The sequence below is a fragment of the Nipponia nippon genome, unplaced genomic scaffold, assembly GCF_047370975.1.
Source record: "Nipponia nippon isolate SJK-2023a ecotype South Korea unplaced genomic scaffold, ASM4737097v1 scaffold_5, whole genome shotgun sequence".
Lineage (NCBI taxonomy): Eukaryota > Metazoa > Chordata > Aves > Pelecaniformes > Threskiornithidae > Nipponia > Nipponia nippon.
Genome location: NW_028262369.1, coordinates 1,546,608 through 1,565,857, shown reverse-complemented (window position 1 = coordinate 1,565,857; position 19,250 = coordinate 1,546,608). Strand labels below are relative to the sequence as shown.

At 48.6% G+C, this 19,250-nt stretch overlaps 1 protein-coding gene across 6 annotated transcripts in view; it reads left to right on the top strand.

The window, feature by feature from the left end:
• The window catches only part of SEC14L5 (SEC14 like lipid binding 5), a 46,098-nt gene that overhangs the window by 4,946 nt on the left and 21,902 nt on the right, over positions 1-19,250 (top strand). For 5 of the 6 annotated variants that reach the window (XR_015698576.1, XM_087730405.1, XM_087730401.1 and 2 more), the window contains exon 2: positions 2,922-2,997. Coding sequence is in view for 5 of the 6 variants with exons in the window: in XM_087730405.1 (XP_087586531.1) it covers positions 2,935-2,997 (63 nt within the window). In the remaining variant the exon portion in view is untranslated. Of the gene's footprint in view, positions 1-2,816; positions 2,836-2,921; positions 2,998-19,250 lie in introns of those variants that run through there. The other variant, XM_087730402.1, reaches the window with a different exon arrangement.

Here is a 19,250-nt window from a genome sequence, read left to right as displayed (position 1 = left end):
ATCAGGGGTTCATATCCTTCCCTTTCATGTCCCCTTCCATGCCCTCCTTCCCCCGGTACAGTGCCAGCTGGTGTATCTGAAGCTTATAATGAACTCTCTGCCGTCTAGGGTTTGGTTCATCTGTGAATTGCTGCATGGGTTGTAGCGGAACGGGGTCTGCGGGCCAGCTGGCCTCTGCAGGGAGCCGCAGGCTGTTGAGTCTCCGTGCTGTCGGCGCTGCTGTCAGCGTGTCACGGGATGCTTTGTGAAACGTGGTAGCTGCCGCTGTTTTCTGTGTTGAGGTGTGTGATAACTGAAACACTTTTAATATCTAATTGGGATGGTTAAAGCGATTATTAGCTAGGTGTGTTGCTTCAATGCATTGATGGCTCCAGCCTCGCTGATTTTTTACAAACTGCGCTGGGCTTGGCCAGCTGAACTCGTGCTCTTCCCTGGTGTTGCCCAAGGAATGGCTACAGGTCTGCCTCTAGCTGGGGATCGGGGTTTCTAAGGGATCAAGCTGCAGTTTAGTGAGTCACTGCTCTTCAGCTGAGCTGCGTTCCCTAATATGTGCTCTTAGCCAGATGGAAATACGACGTAGAGCAGGTAGCCCGGGCCACTGTAGAGGCTGAAGTGGTACGATGGATGTTGAAGGAGCGGACGTATTCTGTAGTTGTGTAGTTTCGTTCTGGTTTTCTTTACAAGGTGGTTGAACATATCTGTTTGTAATTTGAGTGGAATACATGAGATGACTTTAAAAACACATCTTTTTGTTCTAAAGCCCTATGAGGATGCACATCCTCAGCTAATATGGCCCAGATGCCCAGTGCTAACACCTGAAAATCTTACATCGCTATCGGTGCTTGTCATCCATCTGTATCTGTGCGCACTGGGTAGCTACCTTTCACTGCCTTTTCTGACGTTTTTCCCCCCTCTGGAGTTATAGCTGGAGCCCCTCTTGCTTTGAGAAGCAGAATGACTGTCTCGCAGCTCGGTTTAGAGGAGAGGGCGTAGAAGGTCTGCCGCTGTCCTTTCCCCAAGGTAGGAAAGGTTTCGAAGGCAGGTGTGAGTTATCAGCTTTCTTCCACAGCTTCCCATGGGTATAACAGTCACAGCCTCTTTTTCTCAAGCTTCCCCCAACTAGACAGCTATGGGGCAGTAAACCTGGGGCAATCAGGTATTGCAGCTGCTAGAGAGCCACAGATCTGTCCGAGCAGCTGTTGAACTACAGCTTGTGCCATCCCGTCGTTCCGTTGCTGGGCCGTGGGCGATTCTAGACTGGTCTGTCCTGAGACTCCCTCCCGCGGAGGTCCCCGATCCCCTCCTACAGAGGTGCAGGAATTCCGGGTTTAGCAGGCGAGGTCAGAAGGGGGAACAAAGATCACAGCTAAATACGTTTGACGAGGCTTCTTTTGCTATATTTGCGCTTACTCGGAAGGTTCCCGCGCGGCCTAGGTATCGCGCTTACATAATCATATTACAGCATTGCGTTACAAGGTGCCCCGTGCATCTTGGCTCGGGTATCCGATACGTGATAGCAGCCCGGGCTTCCTGGGTGTTCGCTTGCCCCTGCTCCGCTCGCTTCAGTTGGAGTTGGATGCTCTGCTGATGCATTCTCTCTGCGTTGACTGGTTCTGCGTGGACTGGCTTTTAGTACCAGTAAGACTCCTGGAGACCCAGCAAGTCCTGAACGTTGCTTCTTGGGTTACTCTGCAGAGTAACTGTCTGATTGCAAGACCCTTCTTCTACAAACCCTCCCAGTTCTCAGGTACTCAAACTTTTTAGAGTCGTTTTCCCCTCTCCCTTGCTGAGATTTTACTGTGTAATGGTATTTTGCAGCAGTCTTTCTGAGGGAGAATCTATTGCCGTTTGCCTTTTAATTCCCATTTCACCTTCATTTTTGGGCTTAAAATGTCAGGGATAAGTTGTCTTAATGCTCTGACTGTCGAGTTCCGCGCTACGCTGCGTCATGTTGCCGAGGGCTGTGTCTGCTCAGCAGTGGAATTTGAGTGGGGTGGAATCAGCCCAGTGTCTCAAACCAGCCGTCCGGTCTTTTGTGCGTCTGATGCTCGTAGATGGCATTAATGGGAGCGATATAAAGGAACCTAAAGGAATTGCAGAAGGGCAGCCTAATAACCTTTTTTTAATGGTTTATGTGCTTCCTTGAGATGCTGCTTATTGATGCGTATTTGAGGGTTAAAACCCCAGCGAGGGAGTCTGAGGGAGGAATCCTGATGAGAACAGTGAGAGGTGGCTGGGAGAAATGAAAGGCTGAGAAGGGAATTGTTTCCATTGCATGCAGTTCTTTCCTTAGTTCAGCTGGAAGCAGTGGGCATCCAGTCAGTGGGATGTGATTGCTAGCTTAGTGTCAGGCGTGTTCTTTAAGCCTGCTGTTTCCTTTTCCTTTCTTTTAGTGGGTTAAAACAGCTGAATGCTACTTTGTGCACAAAAGCATTTAAAACACCAAGATATGGGAAGCTGTGGAAGCTTTCGACAAGGGGGATTTTGCGTAAATAACAAATGTAATGCAGAAAAGGGGGATGGGGGAAGAATCGCCATTTAAGCTTTGCAAGGCTCCAAAGGCAGGCTCCTTCTTCAGAGTACAATTGATTCTGGCTTTGCATCTTTGTTTTGTGCTTTAATTATCATGACTTTTGTTGGAGCTCGAAGTTGAATTTGCTGCAGCAGCGTTGGGAAGCAGCAAAGGATGCTATTGCGTGCTGGACACAGCACTGGACCGGGACTGCAGAGACCTGCCTTTTGTTCTGCCTCTGCCACTGACTTGCTAAGCGATGCTGGGCGAGATATTCTACCTAATATGTCTCCTCTCTACTTGTGAGAAAGTTACGGCTTCTAGTAAGCTCTGTTTGTAAAAACCGCTAGAATGTATTGTGGTGGTTGGTGTAAGGGATCTAAAATTTTCCAATTTCTTTCTATTGCAGGTGTGTAGTAAAAATGGTGCAGAAATACCAGTCCCCAGTTCGAGTCTACAAATATCCTTTTGAGCTCGTCATGGCAGTGAGTAATACTCAGCACTTTTACTTCTCCAGCTGCTAAGGGCTGCAACCTCAGGCCAGTGGGAGGTGGGGGACTGCAGTTTTGGCTAGCGTGCCTTTGTGGCAACCTTACGGGTACATTGCGGGAACAGAGGTTTAGCTCTCGTTATCTTTTTGTCCTTTCTTCAATTTTCCATGAAAAATAAGAATCAGCATCTCAGTATTTTAAGAGAGGCAGTTTAGTCATTAAAGGGGAAAAAGCCGAACAAAGCCCAACCTTCTGTAATTCCTTTCACAAGGAAGGAAAAAAAAATGGTGATGTTCAGGAAGGCAGGGTCAGTTTGTGGCCAGACACCGCCTTTGCCTTATCACCAAATGCCATTCAGTTTAGAATCTCCCTAGATCTGATCCCAATCAGTATTGTAGGATGTATGTGTCTAAAACTTGTTTCTAAAGCATACCGAGCTTTTTGATTTGGTTAAAAGCTAGAAGTCCGGAAAAATTCTTCCGTATCGTTCTTCCCTGTTTCCCCTGTGCTTGAAATGCTTGGAGATCTCTCTCCAAATCTTGTGATTTCCCCAAGGGGCTTGAGGGCTGTGCTTGAAGGTTGTTTGCTGGGGATGCAGAAAGCTAGCGTGGCCGTGGCAGCTTCCTTCCGTAGAGTTTAAAGACATTTGTGATATTCTGGACTTTGTCACTGCTCTTCAAGGTGCGACTCAAATAGCCTGAAAGGTTTGCTGTTTGCATTTCAAGGGCAGCACTGAGCATTTGGGCATTTATCCGAGATGCTTGCTTATAGACTCTTGCAAGGCTTTGTTTTGTAATTCGTTGCGGATTTGTCTACTGTAGGGATCCCCGAGACTTAGTATTTGCCACTTTTAGTCTGCTGCTTTCTTCATTGTCTCCCTTCCCTGCTCAACAAGGACACCAGGTTTTTTGTCTATTAGGGATCAGGAATGGAGATGGAAAGCTATAGCCATTTCAGGTAGCTGAAATCATTCCCGTGAATGGAAGGGAGAGCCTGACGTAGTACACTGCATGCCGCTTACCTTTTCTGGACTCCTGGGAAATAAGTGCTGTAAGATTTGTTTTGTCCAAAACAATCTCCAGTCTTCTGTTCCTATCGTTAGAACTGGGGTAGAGATTCTTTGGCCCTAAATGGGAAAAATGGACCCCGAAGGTAGCAGCAGTTCCTCAGCAGGTGCCATTCACTCTGATGCTCTCTAATTATCAAAATAAACACTTTCTTTTTGACGGTTGGGCTCCCCTCCGCCACTTCCCACCCTCCCTCTTTTTCTCTTTCCAGTCTTACCCAAATTTGCCGTGGCTGTTAACAGGTAAGCCAGTGGCGTGCTGTAGAAGTGCCCCAGCCAGGCTGGGGCTGATGTTTGTGGTAGTGAAGCTTTTCTGGCCGCGTTCTTTGCTCTCTCAGTGCGTCCTGTATTAGAATAAGACACCAGTACTTGTCAGGAAGATACTGGTAGCCTTTGCTCTATGCATACCTCTCCCCATTCCTGTTGTCTATATTAGCAGGATAAACCTAACACCAGATGCCCGTCAATAGATTGGCTGCTAATATAGAAGGGCTGCCTCTAGGCAAATCCTTTGTAAGCTTGTTAGCAGAATGCCTGAAGGCCAGGGTTTGATGGGTTTATTTTTCAAGTGGTTTAGTTTTATTTGCTTTCAGTTTTTCAACATGACAGAACTTAAAATTCCCTGGGATTTCAGGGCTGGGATTGTAAATGTCATCCTTTAGGTGTTCGGCAAACTCAAGTTCCCATTACCTCAGCAAAGTTATTAGTCCTCTTTCTTATGAAGACCAAGTTACTTGTCCAGGGTCGCCCAAAGGACTGTGTAGTGGAGTAGGCAGCTGAATATAGACCCCTTCATCCCACTCTAATGTCCTGTGAAAATCATGCGTTCGCAGCAGGATCTGCTTTATTACGAGGGCTGGCATTATAAAGTAGCGTTTCAATCTAGTGGCGGTCCACGCAGGCTGAGCTGGGTGCAGGCTTTGTTATCGCATTTGATGTGTTCAGATGGAGTCTTCCGTTTGTGTGGAGGCAGTGCAGATTTCACAGAGCTGTCAGGTGCTAGCTGTCAGTTGCTGGAAGTTTTGCAGGGAGAGTGGGTGTACAGTGAAGCTGTTTTGCTCCTCAGCACGTGGCATTGCTGTTCATCTGCTTCAGCATAAATCTGACAGCAGCTGCCTCGGCGCTGGGAACCTGATACTCAGCTGCTTTCATCTTTTCCCCTCAAATGCTTTGTGTGAGCCTTTGGAGCGCCGAGGTCTCGTACCGTGGTTAGTGGTAGGGAAGCAGAGGCCGCGTGGGTGACCTCAAGACACCTCCTTATTTTATGGGTCTCTATGCACCTTCAGCCTGATACACTTGTGCTTGATTCCTCATCTGTGTAACGGGGAGGGTCGTACTTCTTGTGGCCTGCTCAGGCTATGTCCTGAGGTAAGCAGCGTTTGTTAGGAAAAGTATTTTTCCCTTAGAACCTCGGATATTTGGATCCCACTATAGAAAACAGTGCGTATGCTTCATTCAGATATGAGGGTCTGAGAAATAGGATTGTCGTAGCCAAATGAGGCAAATGATTCATTGCTTCCTGGCCTTGTTCAAACACATAGTGTCCCCCATGCCTTCTGTTGAGCCCTACCATCAGGAACAGAATTTATCTTCCTTGGACTTGTACAGGGTGCATGTGTGTGCAGCTCATCCTCTAGACAGCACGCGGATCTGCTTGACAGATGAGCCAGTGCTTTTACTGTTAATACCTTTGTTATTCTGCGTCTCTGGATAATTGTCTATGGATTTACAGTCTGCTGCTTACTAATACTTCTGCAGCTTGCGTTCTGGCATTTGCAGGCAGGAGATTTGATGTACCTTCCAAGTCCTTGGAAGGAGGACCACATTCCCTTTCTTGCTTTCTTCGCCAGTCCTGTGCCTCCGAGGAGGTAAAAAGTAATCAGCTTACCAAGTCCCTGCCGGTCATTCAGGAGTTCTGAATTTTTTTTCTTGCTAGAAGAGTCCTCCCTTCTAAAAAGATTTAAACAAAGGACAATCTTTCCACACCTGTGCAAATTCATAGTGCTCATTTTCACCTGCTTTGTTCCTAATCTGCACTCGCATTAAAGGATCACAGATGTTACGCTCTTCAAATTATAACCAGTGCCTGACATCTTTATCCCTTTTATACTTGAAAAGAACCTTGGCGTTTGTTATGCTTTGCTATCTTGTCGTGTTTTTCCTTTCTGTTTTCTCTCTCTCTTTTTGTTTTGTTTCTCCTTTTAAATGGAGCTGTTCCCTCAAACGGGTTGTCCGTGCCTCTCTGGGCCTGATCTCGTCTTCTCTTCCATTAGAGCAGCAGGTCTGAGATTGCATGTGTTTCGTCATTTTATTTTGCAGCTAAGAAAATCCCCAAGTGTAAACTTTTTGTTTTCTTTGTGTCGTACCTGTAGTTTTCAAGCTAAAGGTTTTTTACTAAGTTGGTAGAAAGAGGGAAACATCTGGAAGGAGAGGTGTTTCTGCCACGCGGCTCGTGAGTGATAACTCACTCTGGATGATGTAAATTGTTGTGAGCCCTCTCTGACATGTGGAGAGGAGAATGTGATTTGGGTGAGCAAGTCCAAAATGTATCATTGTACAGGTAACAGAGCTAAGAGAGGCAGCGTTTTTAATACTATTGTTGCCCATGAATTATTAGGCTAGATGAGATAGTTTTAGCTTTGAAAGTAGCGGGGTGTTTTGTTCCCATTAATTTTAGTAGTGTATTCAACCCTTCCCACTTGGATTTGACGTCTACCATTTTTTGCATATAGTATACGCTCATTTTGCTTAGGATGTTTCCTAATGCTCCAGAACTGAAACACCCGCCCAGGGACTCTCGCATGGTCTTCCGTACTTGATGTATAGTTTGAGTTGCTGCCATAGTGGTGGAAATGAGAAACTTCATGATGGCACTTCTGTCAATTCTTTGGTCCTCTTGCCACATTTACAGCGCACTTCACGTTCAGCTCTTACTGCTCCTAATAGCAATTTATGGTTTCTGCTGCAAGCGAGGGGTCTTTTTGCACAGCCCGGTGCCAAGGGCATGGCAAAGGCTGCAGATCCTGAAAAGGGGAATGTTCTGCTTGCAGGTTTTGCACCTTGAGCCAGATCAAGCCTTTATCACTTTACTGTCTGAGATTCTATCATAGAATCGTCAAGGTTGGAAAAGACCCTTAAGATCGAGTCCAACCGTCAACCTATCACTGCCAAGTCCATCTATACTATGTCTTCAAGCACCACACCTATCCGTTCTTTAAATACCTCCAGGGATGGAGACTCAACCACCTCCCTGGGGAGCCTGCGCCAGGGCCTGACCACCCTCTCGGTGAAGAAGTTTTTCCTAGTATCCAACCTAAACCTCCCCTGGCGCAGCTTGAGGCCGTTCCCTCTCGTCCTATCACTCGTTACTGGGGAGAAGAGACGGACTCCCACCTCGCTACAACCTCCTTTCAGGCAGTTGCAGAGAGCGATGAGGGCTCCCCTCAGCCTCCTCTTCTCCAGGCTGAGCCCCCCCAGCTCCCCCAGCCGCTCCTCCCCAGCCTTGGGCTCCAGCCCCTGCCCCAGCCTCGCTGCCCTGCTCTGGCCACGCTCCAGCCCCTCCATGGCCGCCTTGGGGTGAGGGGCCCAGCGCTGAGCACAGCATTCGAGGGGCGGCCTCACCAGTGCCCAGCGCAGGGGCACCATCACCTCCCTGCTCCTGCTGGCCACACCATTCCTGATACAAGCCAGGATGCCGTTGGCCCTCTTGGCCACCTGGGCACACTGCTGGCTCATGTTCAGGCGGCTGTCGATCAACACCCCCAGGTCCTTTTTTGCCAGGCAGCTCCCAGCCGCTCCTCCCCACGCCTGCAGCGGTGCCTGGGGTTGTATCTTTTCTCTGAAACAAAAGCTCTGCAAAACACAACACTAGTAGGTTAAAGGCTGAGTTTAGTTAAACGCTAAAAAGCTATATGCATATGTGAAAATATATATATGTGACTTGACATTTAAGCTTACTGCATACAGGATATCAGCTTTAGGTTTGCAGCCTTTGAGTGGTTTACGACTTACCTAAAAAATATGTCATGGTTTTGAAAAGACAGAACAAAGATCAGGCGTTCGGAAGTTTGCGGTAGCGTCAGCTCTCGGTGCGCGTACCAGTCGTACTCTGCGCTTGAGACCAACCTGCTCTCGAGCCCCGCACGTGCACGATGTGAGGCAGTGCTGCTTTCTGCTTGACCTCGTTTCTTGGTGCTGCCCACGGCGTGTGTTGACACATATATGAGCAGCTGAGAGCCTGACCTCTTGAAAACGCACGCGTGGACAGCAGCGGCGTCTGTTTCTCCCCGCGCTGGTTGAGCGGTACTCTTCAGTCTCGCGTGCTTCTGCTACGTGCAGCGTTAGTTTGGGGGGTAGTTGTTCTTTGGGTGCATGTGTGGTATACTGGCATTTCTTATCTCGCTCAGGCTCTCTAATAGACCTGTTAGGTGGCAGCTCGTGATTTCCCTGCCCATGTCTGCAAGTGAAAGCTTGGTCATCTGAGGTCCTGGCCTGTCACCTGTACTTCCGAGCAGCTCTGTAACTCTCTTTTCTAGTTTTAGTAGCAATTCAGTGTTCTCTGCATTTAGTTGATCTGGAGTTCTTTATTTTTCAGGTAAGATAAAGTAGGAAATTAATGATGTATACTTCTGTTTCTTCTCAGTATGGGTTGAGTGTCGGGGGTGCTAACAAGCTGGGTGGCAAGTTTAGTTCAGGCTGCAAATGTTGCAGGTTTATTTAGAGTCAGAAGTCACTTCAGTTGGAGTAAGCAGCAGAAAGTATTCCTTCTCCATCGTCTTTACTCTCTCATCCTGTAACACAGGGTCGTAACCCATCAAAAGCCAACATCCCGGTCCCTGTGTGAGACGTCTGTCTTGCATGCCTGACCCTGCTGAAGCAGTCTTGATGATGGTCACTGGATTTGGCAAGGCTCCTTACTCTTGCCCCTGAATAATCCACCAGCAGATCAGCCGTGACTACGCTGGCTATTTGCACGCTGGCAAAGCTGCTTCGCAGCCACTGGAGTTTTGCTCATTTGCAGCAGTTGAGGATCAAGCCCACAGCTACCTGTGAGAGTCAAACACCCAGTACGACTAAAAGCAAAACGCATTGCCTATTTCACAACCGTCCCAACGTTCCTTTGTGCCAGCGGTGTTGGGAGGCTCGTATACGCAGTCTAATTGAAAGCAGCTCCTTGCTATTGTAGCTGTTGGGTTTAGCTGCAGGAGAAGAAATTCTGAATACTGAAGTTCAGGTCCTGACAGCTAGAATTGCTTTCCGTACACCTTTTCAAAATTATTTTTATTAGTGCCTTTTCAGCATCAACACGCATTGTGTTAAAGATGTTAGATCTCTAAGTAGTTTTATTTAATGACTTCTTGCTGTTGCGTTTAGCACGTTGAGTATATAAAGAGACTGCATAAATCCTGATATATCGTGCATGCTCTCCTCTCTAATGCTGTGGTGTCTCAAAGGATTCAATATTTCAGTGACTGATGCGGTGATGCTTTTGCAACAGAACCTCTGAGCCCTCTTTTGCTGGGTAGGCACCACAGTGTGGCCCAAACAGCTTGCAGTACACATTGGTAACAGATGAAATGAGGTGCGTGTGTGTGGTAAGAGATAAAATGGTGTGTGAAAGCGGTATAACGTACAAGCAGACTGATGTCTAGCGAGGACCACGTTAGTTCTGTGGGTTTGTTTAGAGTGACAAGTTCAGTGTGTGCGTTCACAGCCCATCCAGGTCTCGGAAAGGCTGCTACCGTCTTGCTGCGTAAGATGTGCAGCTTGGCCATCTAGGGCAGCTACAGAGCGGTATCCTACAGTGCCTACAGCGCAGGTGCTGCACCGCAGACTATGGTTTTGGGGGTTCCTATATACTTAATTGTAATTACAGCCTGGAATATCCCCATCTGGAGCTCCAAGTTGTCGTCGTTATTCTAGTATCGTCACAGGCTGGTTTTAAATAAAGAGAAGTAGAATCTTAACTAAAATATTTGATGCTGGTTCATAACCTCTGCTTCCAAGCATGGACTCTGGAACAAGAGGAGCACTTGCCGCAGGGAGCGCGGGGCGGTTTCTGGCAGCTGGCGTCCCTCTGAAGCAGCGGTGATGGTGCAGCTGATCAGAGGGCGGTGCGGAGTAGCCAAAGAGGTTGGAGTGGAGCTCTGAGCGCAGCATCTGCAGGAATGCCAGCGAAGAGGTTCCTGCAGTGGCCTGCTGCCCGCTGTGTCCTTGCATAGCTGCAGATGACATGCGGTAGAGCTTTGCAGCGTGTAGCCTGTATGCCCGGTGCTCGAAAGCTCCTTTGGAGCTGCTGTGGCATAGATAACGACACGGTTTTCAGGTGCAGTCTGAAATGGTGTTTCTGGTTGACAGTACCCTAGAGATTGAGAGAGAATCAATGTGCGAGGGGGGAAACGCTTTAAAATAGTTATTCTTCGGTGTTCAATCCATGTCACGGATAACATGAAACGTCCCAATAATAATCTGAGCAGTAGCTAAGAAATGGATAGTCCCCTACAAAGCAGAATCTGCTCCCTCTGGCAGGGTTGTTAGGTCTATGGAACTTGCCTCTTGAGTGCAGACAAATCAGCTTTGGATGTGGATGGTGTGTCTGCAGCCATGGTCTGTGCCAGGTATTTTAAAGAAGGCAGCTTCCCTTGTCCCTTCTTTTTGCCATGTTTTGAAGGTAAATTTGTTGAGATTGTCAGAAGCTACTGGGTTAACATTTTATGCACTTACAGAGGATCTAGCGTTGACTCAAGACATGATGCTTTAGTGTGACTTGAGGGTTTGAAACCGTGCTGTCAAGATACGCTATAAATATCCCATCATCTTACTGATGAGAAGCATTTGGCAACAAAAGTCTGAAAGTAATGATCTCTGTGTCACTGGGATGATTCCTCACAGCTGCATTCATGTGTTCAGTCCCTGTGCCCTGCCGCCACCTCCTCCTGGTATTAAGCAGGTTGAGAGTGAGCAATAGCCAGGCTGAGCAGAGAGCTGACATTTCTCTTGAGATGATGGTGTGAGTCAAGTTTTTTTTCTCCTCAAGGGAGCAGAAGGTGTTTGGTGAGTGCTGTTTACCACAGCTGCTGGCGGCGGATGGAAGAGCTGCTTGTTCGTTCAGAGTTCTGGAGAACTGCTGGCAACATCTGCACATCTGGCCTGCTTAGCCTGTCTTGTAGGGATCATACAAGTCTCTTCTTTGATAGCTTTGCATTGCCACTGCTAAGGCTCCGTTGGCTTGACAAGAATGGCTTAGGAGCGGATGCTGCTGGCACCACGCGTAGATTGGAGAGAAGACTGAGTAATTCAAAGAGTCTGTTTTCTTTAATCGCCTTCTCCAGCTGCAACATGGAGGCTTATTTCCTTGAAGAATGAGCGGTGTCTCAAGCTTAATCGGATCAGTGCAGTCTAGTGCTGGCATGGACAAGCTCTAAAGTAAGTTATAGTTCAATGGCACCGCAGCGTAGCACAAGGAGGCGCGACATAGCTGGAGGTATCTCCATTATCTTGTATTCCGGTAGTGACTAAAAGGCCCTTCTCTCTTCTGCTGAACCACTTCCCTGGGCAGCCTGTTCCAATGCTTGACCACCCTCTCGGTGAAGAAGTTTTTCCTAATATCCCACCTAAACCTGCCCTGGTGCAGCTTGAGGCCGGTCCCTCTCGTCCCATCGCTTGTTCCTGGGGAGAAGAGACCGACCCCCCCGGCTCCAGCCTCCTTTCAGGCCGTTGCAGAGAGCGATGAGGGCTCCCCTCAGCCTCCTCTTCTCCAGGCTGAGCCCCCCCAGCTCCCCCAGCCGCTCCTCCCCAGCCTTGGGCTCCAGCCCCTGCCCCAGCCTCGCTGCCCTGCTCTGGCCACGCTCCAGCCCCTCCATGGCCGCCTTGGGGTGAGGGGCCCAGCGCTGAGCACAGCATTCGAGGGGCGGCCTCACCAGTGCCCAGCACAGGGGCACCATCACCTCCCTGCTCCTGCTGGCCACACCATTCCTGATACAAGCCAGGATGCCACTGGCCCTCTTGGCCACCTGGGCACACTGCTGGCTCATGTTCAGCCGCTGTCGACCACCACCCCCAGGCCCTTTCCCTCTGGGCAGCTCCCAGCCGCTCCTCCCCACGCCTGCAGCGGTGCCTGGGGTTGGTGTGCCCCAAGTGCAGGACCCGGCCCTGAGCCTTGTTGAATCTCATACAGTTGAACTGCTCCACCACCAAGTTTCTTCTCTCCGGTAAGCAGAGGAGAACGCTGTAGCAGAACAACTTGAACGAGGTACTGTTTCTTCTCGGACAGGAGGTCAGGCACCTTGGCAGTTTCCCAAGTTCGCTTTGTGCAGCCGCAGTGCATGTCCTGGTTTTAGTAGGTTTGCTGTGTCACTCAGTTGTGCCTGTATTGTAATAGGCAGCTGCTGCTCCCTGAATTGTTTCTTTCACCAAAATCCAAAGAAATGAGGCAAATTATTGGCTGTAGTCCAGGGAGAGATAACACTGGGTCAATGTGTGCAGCCTGGGTACTGTGGTCCAGTGGACTTCTCACTGGCAAATCTTTTTCATCTTTCCAGAAAAAGTGTTGTGTGTGGTTTTTTTTTTTCTCAGGCCCCAAAGACTTTTTCTGCTACTCCGCAGATGCTCTGCACCTCCTTAAAATGAAGTTCCCTTTCCCTGACTTCAGTGCATCTCTGCACCCCAGATACCCGTTTGGTCCCTCCCTGCTCCCAGTTGTTCCACGTGTATTTTCTTTTGCACCGCTATGGCCAGCGAGAAGCAGATAGATGTTCTAGTGATTACAAAGCAAATGGACTGTTGCGTCTGGTGACTACGTATGCAGGCCCTGCAGTTCCCTTCAGCAGTTAGCCTAAGTAGCAGGAGGGACTGCAAGGTGAAATGGTGACGTTTTCCTAGAAGGCCACAATCTGAAACCGCCTGAATCTGGAGAGGGATATTTATGTATCATTAGAGCTGCTCAAAAGCTAGTCCAAACGCATCCACTTCCTACTGAAAAGTGATGAGGGGTCTGATCTTGCTTCTCGGTCTTACCTTGCTTCTCGTCATCTCTTTGAAAAGACATGATGATCTGGATATCTTTAGCTCAAAACCTGATACCATATCTCCTCCTTATTTCCCGTTCATCTGAACACAGATGTACGTTTTCTTCCCTTCTCCTGGCAAACTGCACATGGCTGTAACATGACCTTGAGGAGTCTCATTAATACAGATTTAAACGCTGTCTTTGATCATGAAAGTTTGAAGTGTTTTAGCTCTTAGCACAAGGATGAAGTCTTACCCTTGTAACATATTCATATGATATCGGCTATAACAGTTTCTGTCTACATCAGATGAATAACAGTTTAGTTCCTCTGTGTGTTCTACAGAATATAATTTTCACCAATAGCTGAACTTTTGCGCTCTTGAAGATCTCTCTCAGGTTCATCTTGGCATCATACAGGAGTCAGTCCATAGTTTTTCCATTCCTGTGCTCTTGCCGGAATCCGAAACAGCAGATCTCCGTGATGCTGTCACTAAGGAAGCCTTCCCAGTTTAAAAAAACAGCCAACCAACGCACCCTAAGGACATGATGGCCGTGCAGCCACTTCAGAGCAGCACTTGTTAAGTGGAAGATGAATGTTTTCCTGCCAACCGCTGTTCCAAAATAGCTCGGTACATTTCTGCCTGATTTCATGGACGGCAGCATTTAGCACGCGAGCTCTGTCTGTTTACTTTGCTGAAGGATCTGCATGCTGGTAGGGAGAATCCAAACCAGTTTGCCCGTTTGCTGTGTATTAGTGAGAAGCTTTGAAGAATCACCTCTCTCAGGTGCGGGGAGAAAGCCAGAGCTGCGGCCCTGGGAGTCTGTTTGCAGCCCCAAGACTGAGAGGATCGCATTCCCTCTGGGATATTAAGGTATAAAACTAGATCGTCTAACAAAAGCTTGCCTCTTGTTGGAGCACGTTGGAACCACTCAGGACCCAGCAGCCACTGGGCTGGAAGAAACTGCCAGGAGCCTCGACGTGTGGAGGAGAGTTTGGTTTTGAGGTGTTTTGTTTCATGCAGTAATTCAGCGCTTGGACGTCCCTGTTGTTTCGGATTCCGAAGGCCTCTGTTGTGTAACTGGTTTCAAGGTCACTTGCTAGAAAAGGATGTTGAAACCTGCCGAGGAGAAACAGGAGTAGCTGTTATAAAAGCTCCTGCCCTCCGGCCGTGTTCTCCGGGTCGGGTGGGAAACGGCAGCGATACAGCTATTGCCAGCCTACAGGAGAATTAAACTGGACGGGGAGCAGGAACACACTTGCGCTGGCAGTGCGTGTACCACCTTGGTACCGGGAAGGCAAAGGACTCGGGGAGGACCTCTGTGCTCGGGAGGGGAAGGGGTTAAGCAGGTGAACTAGAGGGCTTGTAGAGGAGGGTAATTTCCCCTTTTCTCTGTGGTTGTGAGGCTTTAGGATGTCATTTTTTGGTTTTGACACTTGTATTCTTGTATAACTTGTTCTTGCTTGGCATCTGTCTGACCCTCAGGGCAATCTCTTCTCACAGATGCATTTCTTTGTACTGGTTATTGTGTATTTCACCAACAATTTAGGACGCTTAAGTGTGGCTTCCTTGCATAGTCCTCAAAGACTCTCTTCTCACGAGGTATTTTCAACTATCACAGTGTTGGTCCCATAACCTGTTTCGCCAGCATAGATAAAACCACTCAGACGCATCTCCCAGGAGACTGCAGGGCAAAACCTTGGTCAAAGCACTCTGTACTGATTTCGTAGTCAGCCGTATCACTGTTGATTAATCATTGCTCGGTGTGATTAATCATTTGTCAGCTCCTGTGGCACTAAGGGCTCCGGGATGCCGAGGTCACTGGGTAAGCAGTCTGAAGGAGCCCCGTCTGTGCTGCCGCTAGCCTGGGTTTATGCGGTAAGGCTGGCGAGCCCCCCGCACCGAGGCAGCCCCCGTGGCCGCTTGGGACGGCGGGGCAGGCCGCGCCACTGGCACCTTCACAAACACGCGCGCTGCAGCCTTGCACACATTTCCCTCGTCTTCCCTTCAGTCTGCAAGGAAGACCTGACGCTACTGAAACCTTGAGTATCTGTCATGACTTCCCTGCATGTTTTACATTTTTTAGCTAGAAATTGTTTCACTTGTACATTGTTTTCATTTCTTTTCTACTTTTTTTAAAATTTTTAAATTCCAGCAGGCTGTCATCTGTATCTAAATGATTTTTTTTTTTCTTACACTTTAGATGCCCCCAAAACCAACTGGTTATATTTCCAAGCAGAATATCTTGGAGAGTTCAAACAGATCCCAAATCCCTCTGTCCTCACCCAGCTCGTTTGTGAAATTTAACGTGTAATTTCAGTCTGAGGGAGATAACTGCGAAGATTTAAATGACATCTGTATGTTGGTCACATTAAGGATACGGTCCACTACAAAAAAACAACATTGCACTGTTTTTGGCAACAATTCTTTTGCAAGAAATCTGGGAAAAACCAGCTTGATTTAGGGAAGGACAGCGGTGGGCCTGAACCACCAGGTCTTGTGAAATGGTTGGTTTGGGTACAAAGAGAGCATGTTAATCTGAATCTTTAAGAAAATAACTAATGTAAACTGTGTTGTTGAGATAGTTGGCTTGGTAAATCAGGTGTACGCGGTCCTCTGGCTTGCCAGGGCAGCTCCTGCTGCTGTGCAACTGCTTGGGGATTTTATTCAGTCTGATCTGGTGTGAAGTCAGTACGAGAGACTGATTACGCTAGAAAAGCAGCCCGAGCCGGGATTCGGTGTGACACGTTGGCTTGCTGGGGCTGGAGGATTTGCAGGAGGCGCGCAAAGTGTTGGCTGGTTCTGCCTCTGCATGTTAATCCCGGTGGGGTTTAGAAGAAGTTGGGGAGTGGCTTTGTGAAGCCATTCGTTTTATTTATTATATATATATATATATATTTGTTTTACATATATATATTTATATATATGTTTATTTTTATTTTATTTATATATTAGATAGATAGATAATTTGATCCTGTTCAAGACTCGGTCATCAAGGTGGTTGTCTTAAAGCAATATTGTAGGTATGCGCTTAAGAGAAAAGTAATGGCACAATGCTGCTGCTATTCCTTCTGGGCAAGGAGGGCAGAGAAGGGAGAGACCGATCGTAGCTCGTGTATACTAGACAGCACAGAGTTACTGCAGCAAGGAGATGAAAGAAAAACGCAGGCGGATTAGCAGCCAAAGTATTAAAACAAGCTAATATTGAGTACTCCGTGCCTTTCATTTGACTGGGGTGTTCTGTCGTTCCCCTTGCACTCTGCAGAATCGTAGAGGAGGAGAAAATAACAACGAGTTCTGGCAACGGCTTGAAAAAAGAATTTAAAATATTTCTCTGTCTTTGATTGCCCTCAGTTTCTCTGTTGGAGCAAAAAGGTACTGCTGTGTATCGAGACTGGTTTTGATGAGAGATGCTGGGTGCAGAAGATGGGTTGCTCTCCTGATAGCTCAGTCTCTTCAGTGCTGAAAGATCAGGCATGTTAACAGTAAAACTGTATTGTGACTGCAGCGTGGCGCTTCAGCTGTCCTTCATATGATCTCCGGCATCTTCAGCTGCTGTATTTTTAGAGTTGTTGTGCAAAGAAGATTAGCAAAGGACTTAGAATCCCTTTTGCACATTGATATTTTCTCAAATATGGAAACGTTCTGCTATTTAGGTGATGGGTTTGGGCATATCGTAGTTATATCACCAGGGCTGCGCATAGACATGTGCCTCTCTGCCCTGACCTTTCTTCATTCTCCAGATGATGTTTAGCTGTCCGAAATAGTGACTGCACCCTGTTAGTAGTTGTCCTGGTCTTGGTTTTGCTAGATGTAATGACAGTTCATTAGGAAGCCTGTCTCCAGCTGGGTCAAGTGCATAGTTAGAGGAGGAAAAAAAACCCAGCTGTGTGTTGAGATCCAGTGGCTTGATCTTCAAATCAGAGCCAGAGGTACCTGGGTTCGGTGGTGGTCTGGGGGGCTTCAGGTTGCCCATTACGGTCTTTTGGTGGCGAGGAGGCGCTTACAGCTCAGTGCTCCTGGCGAAGCTGTTGAAGCAAGGCCTTTGGAGGGTGTCTGTGCTTCGATCGTTCGCTGTCCTACCAGAACAGCTCTTGTTTCTCTGCAAACTCCCTCAAATGTTCATGGCACAGCTGCTTTGCACCTCTTAAACTTGCGGGAAATCATGAGTACTTGGGGCAAGAAATCCTTGGCCAGCCCTAATCCTGACCCAGAGACATAGATGGTGTTGGCTCAGCTTTGCTTCCTACGGTTAGTCCTGGCTCGTTGAACGTGGAGCCCTGGAACGTGCGGTGTTACCCGCTGGGCTGGAGCTGTGCGCCAAGGTGGTGGAGAGCGTGCCCGAGCTCAGGCAGCGAGGGTATGGTGCTGAGGGCGAGGAGGGCCTGGCGCTCCTCGCAGGAATGCAGGTCTGGGATTTTAGGGGTATTTAGGCAGACTTGTGATTTGCTGTCAAGCCTAGGGACAATCCTAGTACCATTCTCACGTGGTCTTCTGACACTCAAGGTGTTGTCTAGCATTAGCTGCTGGTTTCCAAAGTCATGGGATTAACTGGGGCAGCCTTCTTTTAGGGTAGAACCACAGGAGGCTTTGGGCTGGCAGGGCCCTTTCCAGGCCATCCCCTCCATCCCCCTGCCATGGGCAGGGACAGCTTCAACCACATCAGGGTGCTCAGAGCCCCGTCCAGCCGGGCCTTGAAGGTTTCCAGGGATGGGGCATCTCCCACCGCTCTGGGCAACCCCTGCCACTGTCTCACCACCCTCGGCGTAAACAATTTCTTCCTTATATCCAGCCTGAATCTCCCCTCTTTCAGCTTAAAACCATCCCCCCTTGTCCTGTCGCAGCAGGCCCTGCTAAAAAGCCTGTCCCCCCCTTTCTTGTCGGCCCCCTTTCAGCACGGCAAGGCCGCAGTGAGGTCTCCCCGCAGCCTCCTCCTCTCCAGGCTGAACCCCCCCAGCTCTCAGCCTGTCCTCCCAGCAGAGCTGTGCCACCCTCGGAGCATTTCGGTGGCCCTACCCTGTGGGTTGGGTTTTCGGCTACACTTTTTGCAAGCATGGTGTGGGACAAACAGTTGAAAAATAGCTGCTAAATGTTCTGGCATTCCAGTGGCCTTACAAAGGTGTTCACAGCTTTCGCTGCCTGAATGCTGAGACTAGTAACTAAGGATGGGCGGCCTGGAGAGACTCTTGCTTGTGTGTGCTAGAATACAAAAGATTAGCAAGGGAGAAGAGGGAAAAGGTTTTGACCTCAAGATAGCTCCAGGTGGTGGTTTGGCGTCTGGAGGGTTGGGAGAGGGCAGGTGGAGGCACAGGTAGGAAGTATTAACTCTGCCTGGGAGGATTAATGTCCTGGCAACTGCAGATATGGGAGCGCGGGTGATAAGGGGTGCAGCCCTTATGCTCCGTGACCCTGGAGGGCAGCGCAGTGCCCGGAGGGGACGGCTGGAAGCATCCTGCGGCAGTGCCCGACAGCCACCCGTGAATTTCCGTCATTACCGATTAAGCTGCTTAAAGCAAGGAGCTTGGTTTTGTTGTGTGGAGCCAGGTGGATTGGTGTCGGAAACAGCCGCTTGCCATGGGAAGCTTTATATTTATCTAAAACATTTTAGTTGCGATCAGAAAAACAAAGCACGGGTAGAGGCCTCGCAGATCTGGGGGAGGTTCTCCAAGAAATGTGGCAAAGCAAGCAGGACGTTACGGAGTGACTCGGAGAGGATGATTTAAAGACCCGTGCATGGAGTTCATGGCCGGAGCTCCAGCTGGTAGTCTGCTTGCACTTCCCTCCTGATACTAGAGCAGCACGATAATCTTAAATAACTCCTATTCCGTTCAGAGGTCTAGGAGCAGGAGATATGGAATGTGTCCTTAAGTGCCTGAGCTATTTTAAGAGCAGGTATTATTCACAGGCTCCATGAATATGTACAGAGGCAACCAGCCTTTGAACTGCCGTGGTAACGGGGAAAGCAGCCACCCCGAGCGTGCCCATGGTGCTGCACGTGTGCTGACGGCTCAGCTGATCTCAATCGTTAGCACATTAATATCTTCTGTGGTAGATAAATATAATTACTCGTGGGAGAATTATGTGCTGTACAAAATGATTGTGTCTTACAGAAGATGGGAAGCTGGCAGCAGTTCACAGAGGTTAGGCTCGTCTGTGGAATGATAGCAAAACCATC